This window comes from Leptosomus discolor, chromosome 1, assembly GCF_034619465.1.
Source record: "Leptosomus discolor isolate bLepDis1 chromosome 1, bLepDis1.hap2, whole genome shotgun sequence".
NCBI lineage: Eukaryota > Metazoa > Chordata > Aves > Leptosomiformes > Leptosomidae > Leptosomus > Leptosomus discolor.
Genome location: NC_141391.1, coordinates 147,476,621 through 147,490,651, shown reverse-complemented (window position 1 = coordinate 147,490,651; position 14,031 = coordinate 147,476,621). Strand labels below are relative to the sequence as shown.

Genomic DNA, 14,031 nt, shown 5'->3' with positions numbered 1-14,031 from the left:
TGAAGGTGTTTTTCAGCCTAAGCAATTCTGTGATCCTGTGTGATTAGAATTGGAAACTGAGGCAGCAGGTTTGGAAAAGGCTGGAACAGAGACCTAGAGAGTTTAAGGAGACCCACGTTTGAAGAAAGAGGAACTTCTCAAAGAAAACTGTTGTTCCATTGCTTTACACGTAGCAAAACACTGAGTTCCTTTTCCTTTAACACTTGTTTTTTCATGTGCTTTCAGTCTTGCCCCTTAGCAAGATTGGTTTATTTTAAAATTTAATTACAGCTTCACATTTACCGTCAACTCCTACCTTATCCTTTCCTTTAAAATTTTACATATTCCCAAATTGCAGACTTATATTTCCACTTCAATAGGAAGTTTCTGTGCAGTTTCTAATTAAATTGTAAAAGTCTTGATTCTGTCAGATAGTTTGGGTGATTGGGCCTGTCTCTCATGGGTAAGAAACCCACTTCATTTAATTAGTGAAAAAAGGCTAGGATACACAGAACAAATAGGGAAATGTGAGTATTCAGAGTGAAAATTGCATTGGTGGTATGCAAAGCTCAGAGATAGTGCCCAATGCTCTTCTGAAAGTGGAAAGAATCAGTGTGCTTTTCAGTTGAGTAGGACTAAGGTTTTGGTTAGGGTTAGTATCACTGCAGTCTTGTTTAGCTGGAAGACAAAGGATGAAGGCTGGGTTTAGGACAGAGCTATAGCTCTGTCCTCTTTCTTGGACTTACGATGGTTGTGGTGTTTTGAGGGTTAGGGTGAAGGAAGTGAGGGACTTGTAATTTTTCTCAGCCAAAGCATGTAGAATAACAGCTGGCATTAGGAAGATGTGGCTCAACACTATTTTGGAAGTAAGAAGAGTTGGTGTGCCTTGTGGCCTGGTAGAGGTTAGTATCAGGATTAGGAAATCCTTTTCAGCTCAGAGAGACTATAGGTAGGACTCAGAGGCCAGCATGCCCATCTTCCCATTTGATTTCTTGTTAGGGTTGGCATTAAGGAAATGAAGGCCTTCAGAGTCGAAATGCCACTCAAGTCCTGCTTACCAAAAAAATTAGCATCACAGTGTGGATCTGTACAGTGCTGTGGACTCTGTTCTTATTCAAAACTATTTTCTGCTAAATTTTTTTTCCATGAACTCCAGAGCTATTGTTCCAATTTTCTTCAAAATGCTGAAGTGTAGGTTTGTTATTACCCATAGAGATCATTACAACATGTAGAAAAGTCAGATATCGCTAGAGTGCGTATTTTGTTCTTCGGTACTCTTAGAGTATGTTTGTATTATATATGCTGATTTGCAAGAAGAAAGTCTCTTGTCATTAGCTCATGAATTTCCATCGATCTCATTTTTCTTGGAGCTTTTTTTTTTTCTGTATTCTAATTTCTTTTTATGTTTGAACATGATTTGTGTTAACATTTCTACATGTTTAAACACAGGCAGAACATCAGGCTTCATGTCTAGTAGTATTTTGATTTCTGAAAAAAGTATCCAGGCACTTTTCAAAATAAAGACTTTGGGATGGCCTGATACCTGGATCCATGCAGAACTTACCCTTCTGTATAAGCATTTTCCAACCTGCCCCCAGGAATGTTAATATATTGAGATTTTGTGAGTTTTGCATTACCTACATCATCTTATGGTGGGTTGACCTCGTCTGGGTGCCAGGTGCCCACCAAAGCCATTCTATCACTCCCCTCCTCAGCTGGCAGGGGAGAGAAAATATAGCGAAAGGCTCGTGGGTCAAGATAAGGACAGGGAGAGATCACTCGCCAATTACTGTCATGAGCAAAACAGAATCAACTTGGGGAAATTAATTTAATTTATTGCCAATCAAATCAGAGTAGGGTATTAAGAAATAAAACCATATCTTAAAACACCTTCACCCCACCCTCCCTTCTCCCTGGTCTTAACTTCACTCCCAGTTTTCTCTGTCTCCTCCAGCCAAGTGGCGCAGGGGAGTGGGGAATCGGGTTTGTGGTCAGTTCATCATCTGTTGTCTCTGCTGCTCCTTCCTCCTCACACTTTTCCCCTGCTCCAGTGTCGGGTCCCTCCCTCAGGAGACAGTCATCCATGAACTTCTCCAACATGAGCCCTTCCCGTAGGCTGCAATTCTTCACAAACTGCTCCAGTATGGGTCTTTTCCATGGTGTCGGTCACAAGTCCTGCCAGCAAACTTGCTCCAGCGTGGGCTCCTCTCTCCATGGGTTCACAGGTCCTGCTAGGAGCCTACTCCAGCATGGGCTTCCCACAGGTTCACAGCCTCCTTTGGGTGCATCCCCCTGCTCTGCCATCGGGTCCTCCACAGGCTGCGGCTGGATATCTGCTCCACCGTTAACCTCCATGGCCTGCAGGGAACAGCCTGCCTCACCATCTTCTTCACCACAGACTACAGGGCAATCTCCTCCCCTCCTTCCTCACTGAACTTGGTGACTGCATTGTTATTTCTCTCACATATTCTCACTCCTTTCTTCTCTGGCTGCAATTGCTGTCGCACAGGGATTTTTTCCCCCTTTCTTAAATACGTTATCCCAGAGGTGCTGCCACCATTGCTGATGGGCTCAGCCTTTCCCAGCGGTGGGTCCGTCTTGGAGCCAGCTGTCACTGGCTCTATTGGACACAGGGAAAGCTTCTAGCAGCTTTACAGAAGCCACCCCTATAGTCCCCCTGCTACCAAAACCTTGCTGTGCAAACCCAATACACACCTTTATTCCTGTCCTTCAGAAAAAATCTTCCCTACCTCCTTGTTATACAAAATGTCCGTGTGAGCAAAAATCCAGTTACACACATCTCATGGTCACCCTGTAGCTTGTTCCTGTATCTATTTTTCAAGCTGTCCTTAGAAAGCCAAGGAAATTGAAAGTTCTGATTATTAGCATAACTTCCAGTAGCTCTCAAATCGTTTGCAATTTATAGCTCCTTTTTCTCCATGATTACTTCCAAAAACACTTTATTGTTTTTAGAAAGTTCTTTTCTAGACACGGAGTGTGGTCATTAGAATGTTAAACACTGCCAACAGAAAGTTATTTCTTGTTCTAAGTACAAGGTAGTTATTGTAATCTTTCAGATTCAATCATATAGTATATCTACTGAAAACTATGCTAGTGGAAATAGAAGAATGGTATTTCTCTGTATTTCTGTCAAAATAGGTTGCTTTTGGCAATTGTCTGAGTTTGGTTTGAGCAGTAATACTGACATTGCCTCTACTGTTGTTTAAAAACAACATGAAATGATGAACAATGTCACAAATATTCCTGGCAAAACAATGTTAATTTGTTCTTTGCTGTCACCTTTTTAGCCAACAGAATAATGCTACTGGAGTTTGGACTGTAACGTACTGACCTCTTTCAGGATTATAAAGTGTTCTGTGTTTTACCAAATTCCTTTGCTCTTGTTCTTGATTTAAGACATGTTCAACAATCTGTGGTCTCATTTGTGTGCTGTATTCTTCTTGCGTGGGGTCAGTTCACTCTTATGAGCAGCAGTGTTAAGCCCCACAGCTTACAGACTTCTGGAAGGGCGCAGCCTCAGATCGTGGATAAACAATGCGCCAATTGAGAGTTATACAAGAGTTTCTGTGTTTGCTTGTCAGTTCTGTGCACCTAGTGCCAAATGAAACATTGTTGTCTCTCCAGCATCTGCCCTGAACTCAGTTTGATCCTTGAAACTCAATTTGATCCTTTCCCCTCCCTTCTTTCCTCTTCCCCTGACAACACAGTTTTACCAGAAACTGAAAGTCCATCTTACCTTTAGATATAAATTTCCTCTTTGGTTTTCTGCAAATGTCTTCAAATGTCAGCATGGTGTGGCATGCTGCCTGACATTTTTAGTGTGTCTGTAAAGGGATGTATATTTGAAATTATTTTTAAGGTATTGAAGTTAGCCTAATGCAATGAATGGAGTTGATTTCAATTGATTGCAGTATGCAATCTAACCCACTCATAGAAACCCATGAATAAGAGATGCACGATGAATCTGACAATTACCAGTGAAGCACCGTTGCAGATCTTCAGCAGCCTGATTGAGGGGGTTGCTGCTTGGGTCAGCTGCCATCTTTACTTATTTTTTAACAGAGTCATTTTTTAGGTACCTGTCACTGCCCAGGTCAAGCATATCCACTCCAAATCACAAATGCCAGCTGTTGCAAAACCGGACAATTCACAGTAGCTCCTTTCAAAACATGACACTAATCTCAAACTGATCAGTCAAACTCTTTCTCAGCTGGCTGCAGGTATTCCAGCAAGAAATCTCCCAAACAGCTGAAACACCAGTGAAAACTCGTAACTTCTGAAAGGGCATAGACAAAACTGCAATACTAAACTTGCTTTCAGCAGTATTCAAGCAGTTTGTAAAGATGATCATATACGTGCTTCAAAGGAACAGAAGGCAGACTTCTTCTTTAATTTGTGTTGTTTGAAGCATTCATACTGCTGTACAAACCCCACATGCCACCAGCTCAGGGAAGAGGAATGTCCTTTGTCCTGGGGGAGGCACATAGGAGGGCTAGTGGGGAAACTAGACTGGAAGATGCTCTTCAGGAGAGTACCTGATATGCTCAGCCCGTGGGATCAGAGTTAGTCTGAAAGTAAACCTGGATTTTAAAGCCTAGCAAAATGAGGGGTGAAAAGAATATGATTATTGCTCATATACTATCACAGTGAGAAATAAGGTATTAAACCAAAGGGTTATCACTGCTGTACACAAAAAGAAAATCAACTGTCCATGAATAAATATTGTTGAAAATTAGAAAAGGTCTGTCCCTGAAAGCAGTAATATTCTGGAAAAGTTTGTTAAAAGCTGTTGGGGGCATACTACCCCAGTTGTTTTAAAATGGAGCCTGGTAAATTCATGGATGGAAAAGTTGGATATAAATGAAACACCAGCCTCATTAACATCTGAGAATCACACGAAGTTAAAGGTTGCTTATTATACTTTAAATTATTTTTGGGCCTAGATGAAAATGAGAATCAGGATGCCACCAGGAATGAGAAAGAAAATTATTCTGAAGTTTGGGGTAAATATTTCTTATTATGAGAACCAAAACTAATATCTGGATAACTAGTCAGTGATAGTGAGTGTCTGTACTCTTTAAAAGGCTGAGAAGAAAGGCTGGTGTGTCCAAAAAGATCTAAGTACCAGCCCTCAGAATACCTGTTCCATAAGACAAGTCTACTTCCTAAAAATCAAGGCAGCAACTATTACTAGTCACTCTTGAAGACGTTAGCCACTCTTTTCATCCACCTTTGTTTACACCATCAGTTTTACCTGATGTCTTAATTTGACAGCTCTGGAGAGAGACTTTGAGACAAATCTGAAATTCAAAATCCGTTCAGCAGGTGGAAAGCAGAAAGTCATTACTGTTCAATAATCCTAGATACTTAACTCAGTTTTTTAGAAGTAGGTCAGACACCAATCTGCATGGTAAACGGATATTGTCATGTGGAAATCTGCCTGAAAATTGTGTGTTAGCAATATTGTGGTTCACAATTAATGTTACTCTAGTTAACAACAGTTTCCTGTTTTCTTGTGATTAACCCGTGCTTTTGATGGCCTTCGTATAGCTCACTTCAGTTTCCCTGTCTATAGACCATTAGGCACTAATTCTCTAAGCAGCTTGGGCTACCAGAGCTCTGAAATAACTAAGACATTTTTTGTCATCTTTGTGAAGGCAGAGCCAGCTTTAGGCACAGACAAAGATGGTAGTGGCCTAGGGAGCAAGAGGTTCTCAGCAATGAATATCCATGACCTTACCAACTTCTTCGCCTACAGCTAAACTTAATGTGGCTGTAGAGAAGTGGGAGGGGTCTTGGAAAGTTCAAGGAGAAAGTTCCACCACTGATCCTTAGGATGAACTTTAAAAATGCTAGCAGAAAGGGGAATCAGATATCACAACGTGATAAGCTGGGTCAGTGACTTAATCCACACCAAAAATAGACTGCAAAATTAAAAAGAATAAGACACATGTCTGATGTACCCCACTGCTCCAGACATAGTTAGGAACCAGCTTTTGGGAAGCTGTGGGAAAGACGGTTTCCTTAAGCCAGTTTGCCCTTGAAGGAAAGTGCAGAGAACCGTAACTAGAGTTGTTATACCTTACTGTGAAGACACACTCTGAGTTGTCATCAGAATAGCAAAGAGGCCTTTTCAATTCTTTGTTGATAACACGACATAAGGATTGCCTAATGTTTTCTATTCTAACAGAGAGGACTGCACAGAGAGAAAACAGAATATCGAGAGAGGGAAAGAACAACATATACTTCTGGTTTTATTTTATTTTAAGTGTAATCATTTAAAATAACACACAGGGAAAATCTGCAACAATGACAACAAAAGCCTCTGTTTAGATTTAAAGTATGTGATTAGCAATCTGGGTGTTAAAAGCATTTTAGAAGCTTAATGGACCCATGGAAAGAACAACAAGCCGTTAAAATACTGAATAGTTTAAATAGTGGTATTTTGGTATCAGGTGTTCTGTGTAGCAATGATATCTCAATAAACAGTAGTTTATAAGCAGAGGCCTGCTTTCTGTGAATTAAAATGCACTGGTTTTAGCTGCTAAGTTAATATGCCTCATAGTAATATTGCAAATTCCCTAACTGCTTTGCTATAACATGACCCAGTTACAGATTCTATAACCTAAATCATGTCTTAGTGATTTAGGAAGTGTTTAAACTACACATCAAATTAAATACATAGGAGTTAAAAGGAAAGTTCACCACAGATGCAACCTAATTAATCAGCACTGAATTGATTTTGTACTAATATTTTGAAATGGGATTTGTTTTCTTGTTTCTGTTTGAGTGTTAATTTGTCTCATTTATTAAATAGTCTGTATGTATCTGTTTCTGGAGAATGTAATTAATGATTAAGATAATTAACTGAATCAATTCAGAGATACCTTTCCTTCTATTACATTAAGAAAAACATATACATCTTCTTTCCTCAGTTTAGTATGCCTAATTGCTGTGTGATAAATTCACGCCATATTTTGAAAGAAATTTCAGTTTTGGGGCGGACAAGCTGGGGAGCTATCTGCAGGTAGAATGTTCTTTTTGGTGTGGTTGCAACTATGAAGCTACAGACTTTCGCCAGAATGTCTGAGATCATGAAAATTAGGCTAATGCAATGAATGGAGTTGATTTCAATTGATTGCAATATGTAATCCAACCCACTCACAGAAACCCATGAATAAAATTTAATTTAAAATGACAGATGAAGCATTTGCTCAGCTTTGAACAGAGCAGAGGATGATGAAAGTGGTTAAGGGTATTGTCAGTCCTTGTAAGCTAGTTATAGTTCAAAACTGGAAGAAAACAAAAAACAAAAACCAAAACCCTGACAATTTGGTAGAGGTTTGCTGCCATATGGCCTGAAACTAGTGGATTGTTGTTCTATAACATAAGAACCTATCCAGAATGTCTTCAGAGAACTGTAGAAGTAAGCAGGGAAAGAGAAAAAAAAAAAAAAAAAAAAGCATCACAAGTTAAATAGATCTTAACCAGCAATTGAATTCAAGAGGGCAAGTGTTTTCTAATGAGTACTACATCTTACTCTTCAAAGACTAGTGATTATCTTGCAGAGTTTATTTCTCAAGTTGAGTTCACTTTGATGTTAAAACACACTTGCAGTACATATCTACATGTATATCTAGTTATTTTTTTATCTATTATGTCTTTTCTGATTGAGGATCTTAAAACTCCAGGAAATTGGAAGTGTGTTCTGGCTCCCCTTACACAGGGATGAGATGGGGAGAGATAGGGGGAGAAAATTTCTCTTTCTTTTTTTTTTTTTTTTTTTCATCTTAAGCAGCTCCACAGGGGTAGAGCTTTTAAGAATTCGGTAGAGGATTTAGCAACACATCATGCACATCTGAATCTTGAATTGGATGCAAGAGCCTTACACAAACACATGCAAATCCATGTGAGGTTAGTATAACCAAAAAGAATGTGCTAGGGCACTGTCCCCTACCTGTTGAAGAGAACTCACGTTGTTCTACCCTGGAATTCCTCAAAACACACATGGAGATGACCCATCCTTCTCTATCATCCGAAAGAAGGCTGATGGTATCCAGCTCATGAAGTATAACTACCCCAAGGTAGTAAGGTAAGCCATGAGGCAGGCTATGGCAGAAGCACTCCTTTAAGCAGTGGAACTCAGGGGCTGCATATGCTTTATTGCTGCAAATAGCAGTGACTGGTGTGTGTGCAGGTACATGTTCGTGTGAGGTAGGTTTTAGGATTTGGGGTTTTTTGGTTCTTGCATCCATGAAACCAAGGATCAAGAAATGGAAACAAAACAGATGCATAAATAGCACCTCTTCTGTTTGTTTGTTCTTCAGGAAAATAAAGGAAAGTTTGGAGTGCTTTCCAGTTAAACTCAATAACTTGATCCACACGCTTGTACAGATGTCAGTGACAGGCTCTGCAAAGCCTCCAGCTCCAGAGACTGTCCCCCAAGAATGGATGATGCTGGATGCAGAGAAGTCAATTGCAAGAGCCACTATTTTGGGGTTCAACAAAAAGCCTGACTCCGTATGTATTATGTTCTTTGCTTGCCCTCATTTGCCTTGATCTTTAACGATTCTTCTGTGAGCTTATATACTCTCCCTCCTCCTTTATAGAAGATGTGCTTGTGCTACATTAAAAGAATCACAGGATGAACAGCAGTGCCATAAGCAATGAGCTACCCGAGAGAAAGAACACCAGGCAGACAGCTATTAGCAGGGAGCCATTAAGGAGAACAGTTCATGCCCTATAGTGAAAAATAAATCAAGAGCTAATTAAAGCATCCAGAAGGAAAGCATGGCACAAAATTAGGAAGCCTAATAGAAATTGGAGGCTGTTATATGATGCTTTAATGGTGCGTTATTAGTTTTCACACACTGCAGTGATCTTTCAGTGTTTGAGTTGTATGCTATCCAGGCAAGTTTCTCTTTCTGTGCAGCAAAGACTGTAAATTACAAACTGAATTCACTGGCACTTGGCACTACATTAAAGAAAGGTTCTTCTTTGTTAAAATCACCCTATATTTTCCCTTGTACATTTTTTTTTAATGTGCCTCTCTGATTATTTCTCTTTTCTGCCTTTTCTCCCAATACAGCTCTATCTAGTCCAGGTGGTGCAAACCTGCAATGTGGTCACTTTTGTGGAAAAATCATTTGACCAGTTCTCAAAACTTCACAGCCATCTCCAGAAGCAATTCCCTTCACACGCCCTCCCAGAGTAAGGCAGCATATTAGCGAATGTTATTCTGCTGTTAAATGGTTCTCTCTGTGCACAGATAAAAATGCAAGAAAACGTACGGCAGACATATTTTTAGAAACGCAAAGGCAATGCGACATATTCTGTCAAGCCTTCTATTCAGCCCTAGAAGGAACTGAATCATAGAGCATTGTGACAGTCTAACTTTTATGTATTTTATTGTTCCTTTTTTAATGGGAGAAAGGGGGAACAACTTGGGCCTGACACAGCTATTCCTGAAATCAAAGGATAAGTGGTATTGACTTTATTAAAGGCTCGATAGGGCCTTTAGTAGTTTGTATTTTCTGCATGATGCTGATCAAAACTCATAGCAAAATCCGTATATTAAAGCAATGTAGAAATGTTCACACTGGGTCAGAAGAGCAACAAGCCATTCTCTGACACTGGCAGGAGTGATCAACCTTTTTACAAAAAAGTGCATATACTCCCCAACTGAGAAATATGGAATAAACTTAGGTACTATCCTGGCCTGAAAACATGATAGTTTGTGCCTTGCATAGTTCAGTTTAGTATCTCTTGAAAAATATGCTATCATTACTTGCCATAATTCTGAATATTACTTTTTATCCATGTGCACGTCTATTCCTGCTTTTCACATTCCGAATCTCATTTCTTCATAGTTTCCCGGGACAGTGAGTCCTATGGTTTATTTCTATCTTATCTAAAACAGCTTTGCCTTATGTAATGATTGTCCATGGCTTTGCTAATACAAGTGGGGTTACGTATTCTACAAATATCACATACGTTATACTGCATACACCATTGAGAACAAATTACTTCTCCCTTAAACAGTCATGCTGACTCATCTGATAGAAGCCTTTCTTGAAGCTCAGTCTACAATAAAGCATAAAGCTGGCCAAAAAGACAAGCAGTTTGCTTGAACCAAGATGAGATTCAAGTGATATGCTTGAAAAATAGGAAGGTCTTTGATGTTTCACCTGAGGTAAATAGCCATAAACAACATGGTTTTGACTTAAAAAATAAAGTCTTAAAATCTTAAAAAAAAATCAGATCAAAATTTGATATTACCCCAAGCTTGCGATAGGCATTCAGTTAAATGGCTTTAGGTTAGTTAATTCTACAGAATCTTTCTCCTACCTGAGGGGATTTTAATTGACTCCAGTTTAACTCATTATGACTGGCTTACACGAACTGGTTTGCACCAGTTGGTGAGAATCAGGATTTCACTAAACACTGAATGTTCTTGAATCATGATTTTGATTTGGAGATATTTGTGTGCTAACTATTAGGTTGTAAAATAAATTATTTAACAAGTACCTGTTTATGTTTTTTTCCTGTGGTGAGCACAGCCCTTTGAAGGAAAATATATTTCTCTTTAGAAATACATAGACCTCAGAAACTCTGTAGTGAATTTCAAAAATAGCACTAGCCATTTTTTCAGATAAATCTAGCTTTAATAAAATCCCTCACAATATTTTCGCTGCAAAAGAGAGTTCCAGGACTCACAGAGGGTTAATCTGCCTATACTGAGGCTGTGTCTAAGAGCTCCAGAGCTTTATTGTCATAATTCAGTCCCAGCAGGAACCTGTCACTGTATGATCTTTCCCCAAGACTATGTTAAAGTAATTAATTTTGTGATGTTTCTTTATATGTATGTTCTTTCATGCTAAAGTTTTAGTCTGTTTTCTAACAGAACTTTGTCAGTTTGAGGTTTTTAATGTATTCCAGACTTTATGCTAATAATGGAAACCTAATTATTTCTTTATAGGAAGTTATCACTGAAACTTCCATTCCATATCAGACCATTAGTCTGTCTGTGTGTTACAAAGCTCCAACTCTGGCTGATGCCAGATGCTTCAAAGGAAGGAAAAAGCCTTGTTCCATAATGTAACCACAACATTAGTTTGAAAATGTATGATTTAAAAGTAAAATGTCTAATATTGCTAGAATAATTGGAACTGCTATTGGAAAGGACTGGGTTACTGCTTTGTATTGATTCATGAGCTTGTACATATTCATGTCTCATTAGGAGGAAATAATGCAATATGAATCTGCTTCATAGAAGTGCTAAATACTGGCTATATCACAAGAAACTAATGGCAAAAGCTCAAAATTCTCAGCATCTGAAATTTTGCTGTTGATGCATAAACATTCAGCCCATATTTATGAATCAAAGCACAGCTGCCCCAAGCAAACCCTTGCACTCCAGCACCTTCCCTCTTATTTGGTTTCAGACAGAGTATTAATTGTGTTTAATTATTGCTTTTTTAAAAGGTCAAAAATCTTTTCACCCAACAAAGGATTTAAGTGGCATAATTTATACACTGAATGTTCTTCAAGTTAATAGGCAGGAAATAGAACTGCTGTCCAGGATGTCTGCGTGTGGCACAAGTTTATGTTTTTATGTTCTGCTTAAGGTAGATGCAAATCAGCTTGGGAAGTTAACTTTTTCTAACAGAAGTGTGCACTTCCCAAATGCAAGGTCAGTTTCAGCCATAGGCGCAATTCAGCAAAAGCCTGAAGGCCTTTTAAAGAAGTATTCAGTACTGTCACAAGGTTCCTATTGTCCTTCACTGCAGCAGAGTTATTGGTGCTATCAATCAGCAGCTTCTCTGTTTGGCCACTGTGCTTAGGATGCATCTTCTGAGGGCCTACAATTTAAATCCAGAGTCCTGTCTTTGTGTTATACAGTCTAAGTAATTTCAAGCTGCTTCCAAACAGATCCTCCCTGCCATCTCTTGAAAGAAGTCCTTTCTGTGCCCCAGAGGAACCCAGAACATACACAGGCTATCTATGTGTGCCAAATGACCCGGGCTCTATTTTTATCTGTACAGCTCATATATGTCATAATCCTGGGTCATATCACTTCCCCACCTCATTATGTGTCCTGCTGCTGCAATTTCGTGAGGCAAGAATCGCCTCTTACTATTCATTTCTACAGCGCCTGATTGAGCCCTGATCTTTCAGCACTATAGGCAAAAGTAATCAAAAGGTCATACGTACATGCGATATGCTGCTATCGTCCTGGCCCCTTGCTGTTTTAATTGCAGACTAAGTTATACCAGTGCTGAGTTCTTCCTCACAGTATTACACAGCTGCCTTTCAAAGGGCCGGCCAAATGTCTCTTTTCAGAGTATTGCACTGCTAGATGGCTCTTTAGTCATTTGTGGGAAGCCTTGAGATATCTCTTGGGATCTCGTGGATAAACAAGGTTGTACCAGAAAAAAGAGGTTTGTAAACAAGACACAGTTAACTATTTACAGTGGTGGTATAACATGAAATACAACCAGATCAAAACGTCTGCCTCTCTATATCACATAGATTAGAGGACATAAAGCATAATACTAGTTGTGAATCCCAATATTAGCAATCCATATCACAAAACCCATTATATGCAATTTGGCACAGATAGCTTTTCTAATGTTCTTTCAACCTGAGAGGGAAACAGTCCTTGTCAGGGCAAGGTTAATATAAATTGATTATGTGTATTGTTAAAAATCTAACCTTTTGACTGATCTAATGTGCGTTGTCTCTAAAATGCAAAGATGACTCAAGTAAAAAAAATGTGAGGTTTTGACATTTTGCATTACCAAAGCATTTGAAAATTGACATAAGGCCATTCTGTGCATATGTGGTTTATTTACTAAAGTGAAACAAATTTCATCTTAATAAAAATTCAGCAAGAACATTACTATTATTCTTGGTTTAGTTTTGTTTGGATTGATTTTGTTATTGTGATGAACATTTGTTTTCATATATTACTTTTATTATACTAGCACCTGAAATTACATATGGGATCAGGGACCTGCTCTGAAAAACTTACCTACTGTCTAAATAGCTGAGGTAAAAAATGTGACATAAAATTAATTCATAAAATGTCACATTGTTGCTGTAAGGCTTTGGTATTCAGTGTTCCATGGTAAGGGGTTTTATAGCGTGACCCTGGGCTGAGATCAGAGATCAGTTGTTCTGTGCAGTGTAAAAAATGGGGTGGCTAGTGTTTTTCTGGGATCATGAAAAGCCAGTTTTTTAGAGGTATTTAGATGCCACAAAATGCAAATAAGTGTCTTTTAGCCTTTTTTAATTTGTTTTCTTAATTAATGATTTAAACAGAAAAAACTGTACACTATGAAACAGAGTATCAGCAAATGATTAGAAAAAACAGAGTCAGAGGGTAAACAATCCTCTGGCCACTGTTCCCATTCCTTCCCCTACCTGCAAAACATCTTAGAAAATGCTAAATTTCTTCTATTAAGTAAAGCTGGAAATATTTTTAGCAAATACAGTAGGAGAGTTATACTTACGAATATTCTTCTTTTTCAGGTTTCCCCACTCATGGCATTTACCTTTTACAGATCTTGAACATAAAAGAGTGAAGGATCTGAATTTCTATCTGAAGCAGCTATTAAGTGGATCCAGGAAACTGGCTAATGTGAGCACTTCTAGTATTTATTTTATTTGCATATGACTTTTAGTAGCATTGTACCAAAAGATTAAAAAAGCTTTCTGTGGCCTCATTTGGGAAAAAAAAAAAAAAATATATATATATATATATATATATATGACACGTCTTCTAATGCAGCCATTTTAAGATGGAGCCATTGTAGCATTCATTAGAACTTAAGACAAAGACAAGAATAACTGAAAAATTGTTTATTAGACCTTGCAGGGCATTTTTCAAAAATCTTCTCTTCCTTTGCTGCCATGCGAAAGTAGTGATTCACCGAATTTTTGACAGTAAGGAGTAGGTTCTGAGGAATGTAATGTCTAAAAAAGGAGTAAGTTTTGAAATATTGAGAAGTCTGATTTTGACAGTTTTTA

General features: G+C 38.6%; 1 protein-coding gene across 1 annotated transcript in view; it reads left to right on the top strand.

The window, feature by feature from the left end:
- The window catches only part of PIK3C2G (phosphatidylinositol-4-phosphate 3-kinase catalytic subunit type 2 gamma), a 205,741-nt gene that overhangs the window by 154,168 nt on the left and 37,542 nt on the right, over positions 1-14,031 (top strand). Inside the window, exons 26-28 of the mRNA XM_086466907.1 lie at positions 8,328-8,520; positions 9,089-9,210; positions 13,534-13,642. Coding sequence (XP_086323033.1) covers positions 8,328-8,520; positions 9,089-9,210; positions 13,534-13,642 — 424 coding nt within the window. The remainder of the gene's footprint in view (positions 1-8,327; positions 8,521-9,088; positions 9,211-13,533; positions 13,643-14,031) is intronic.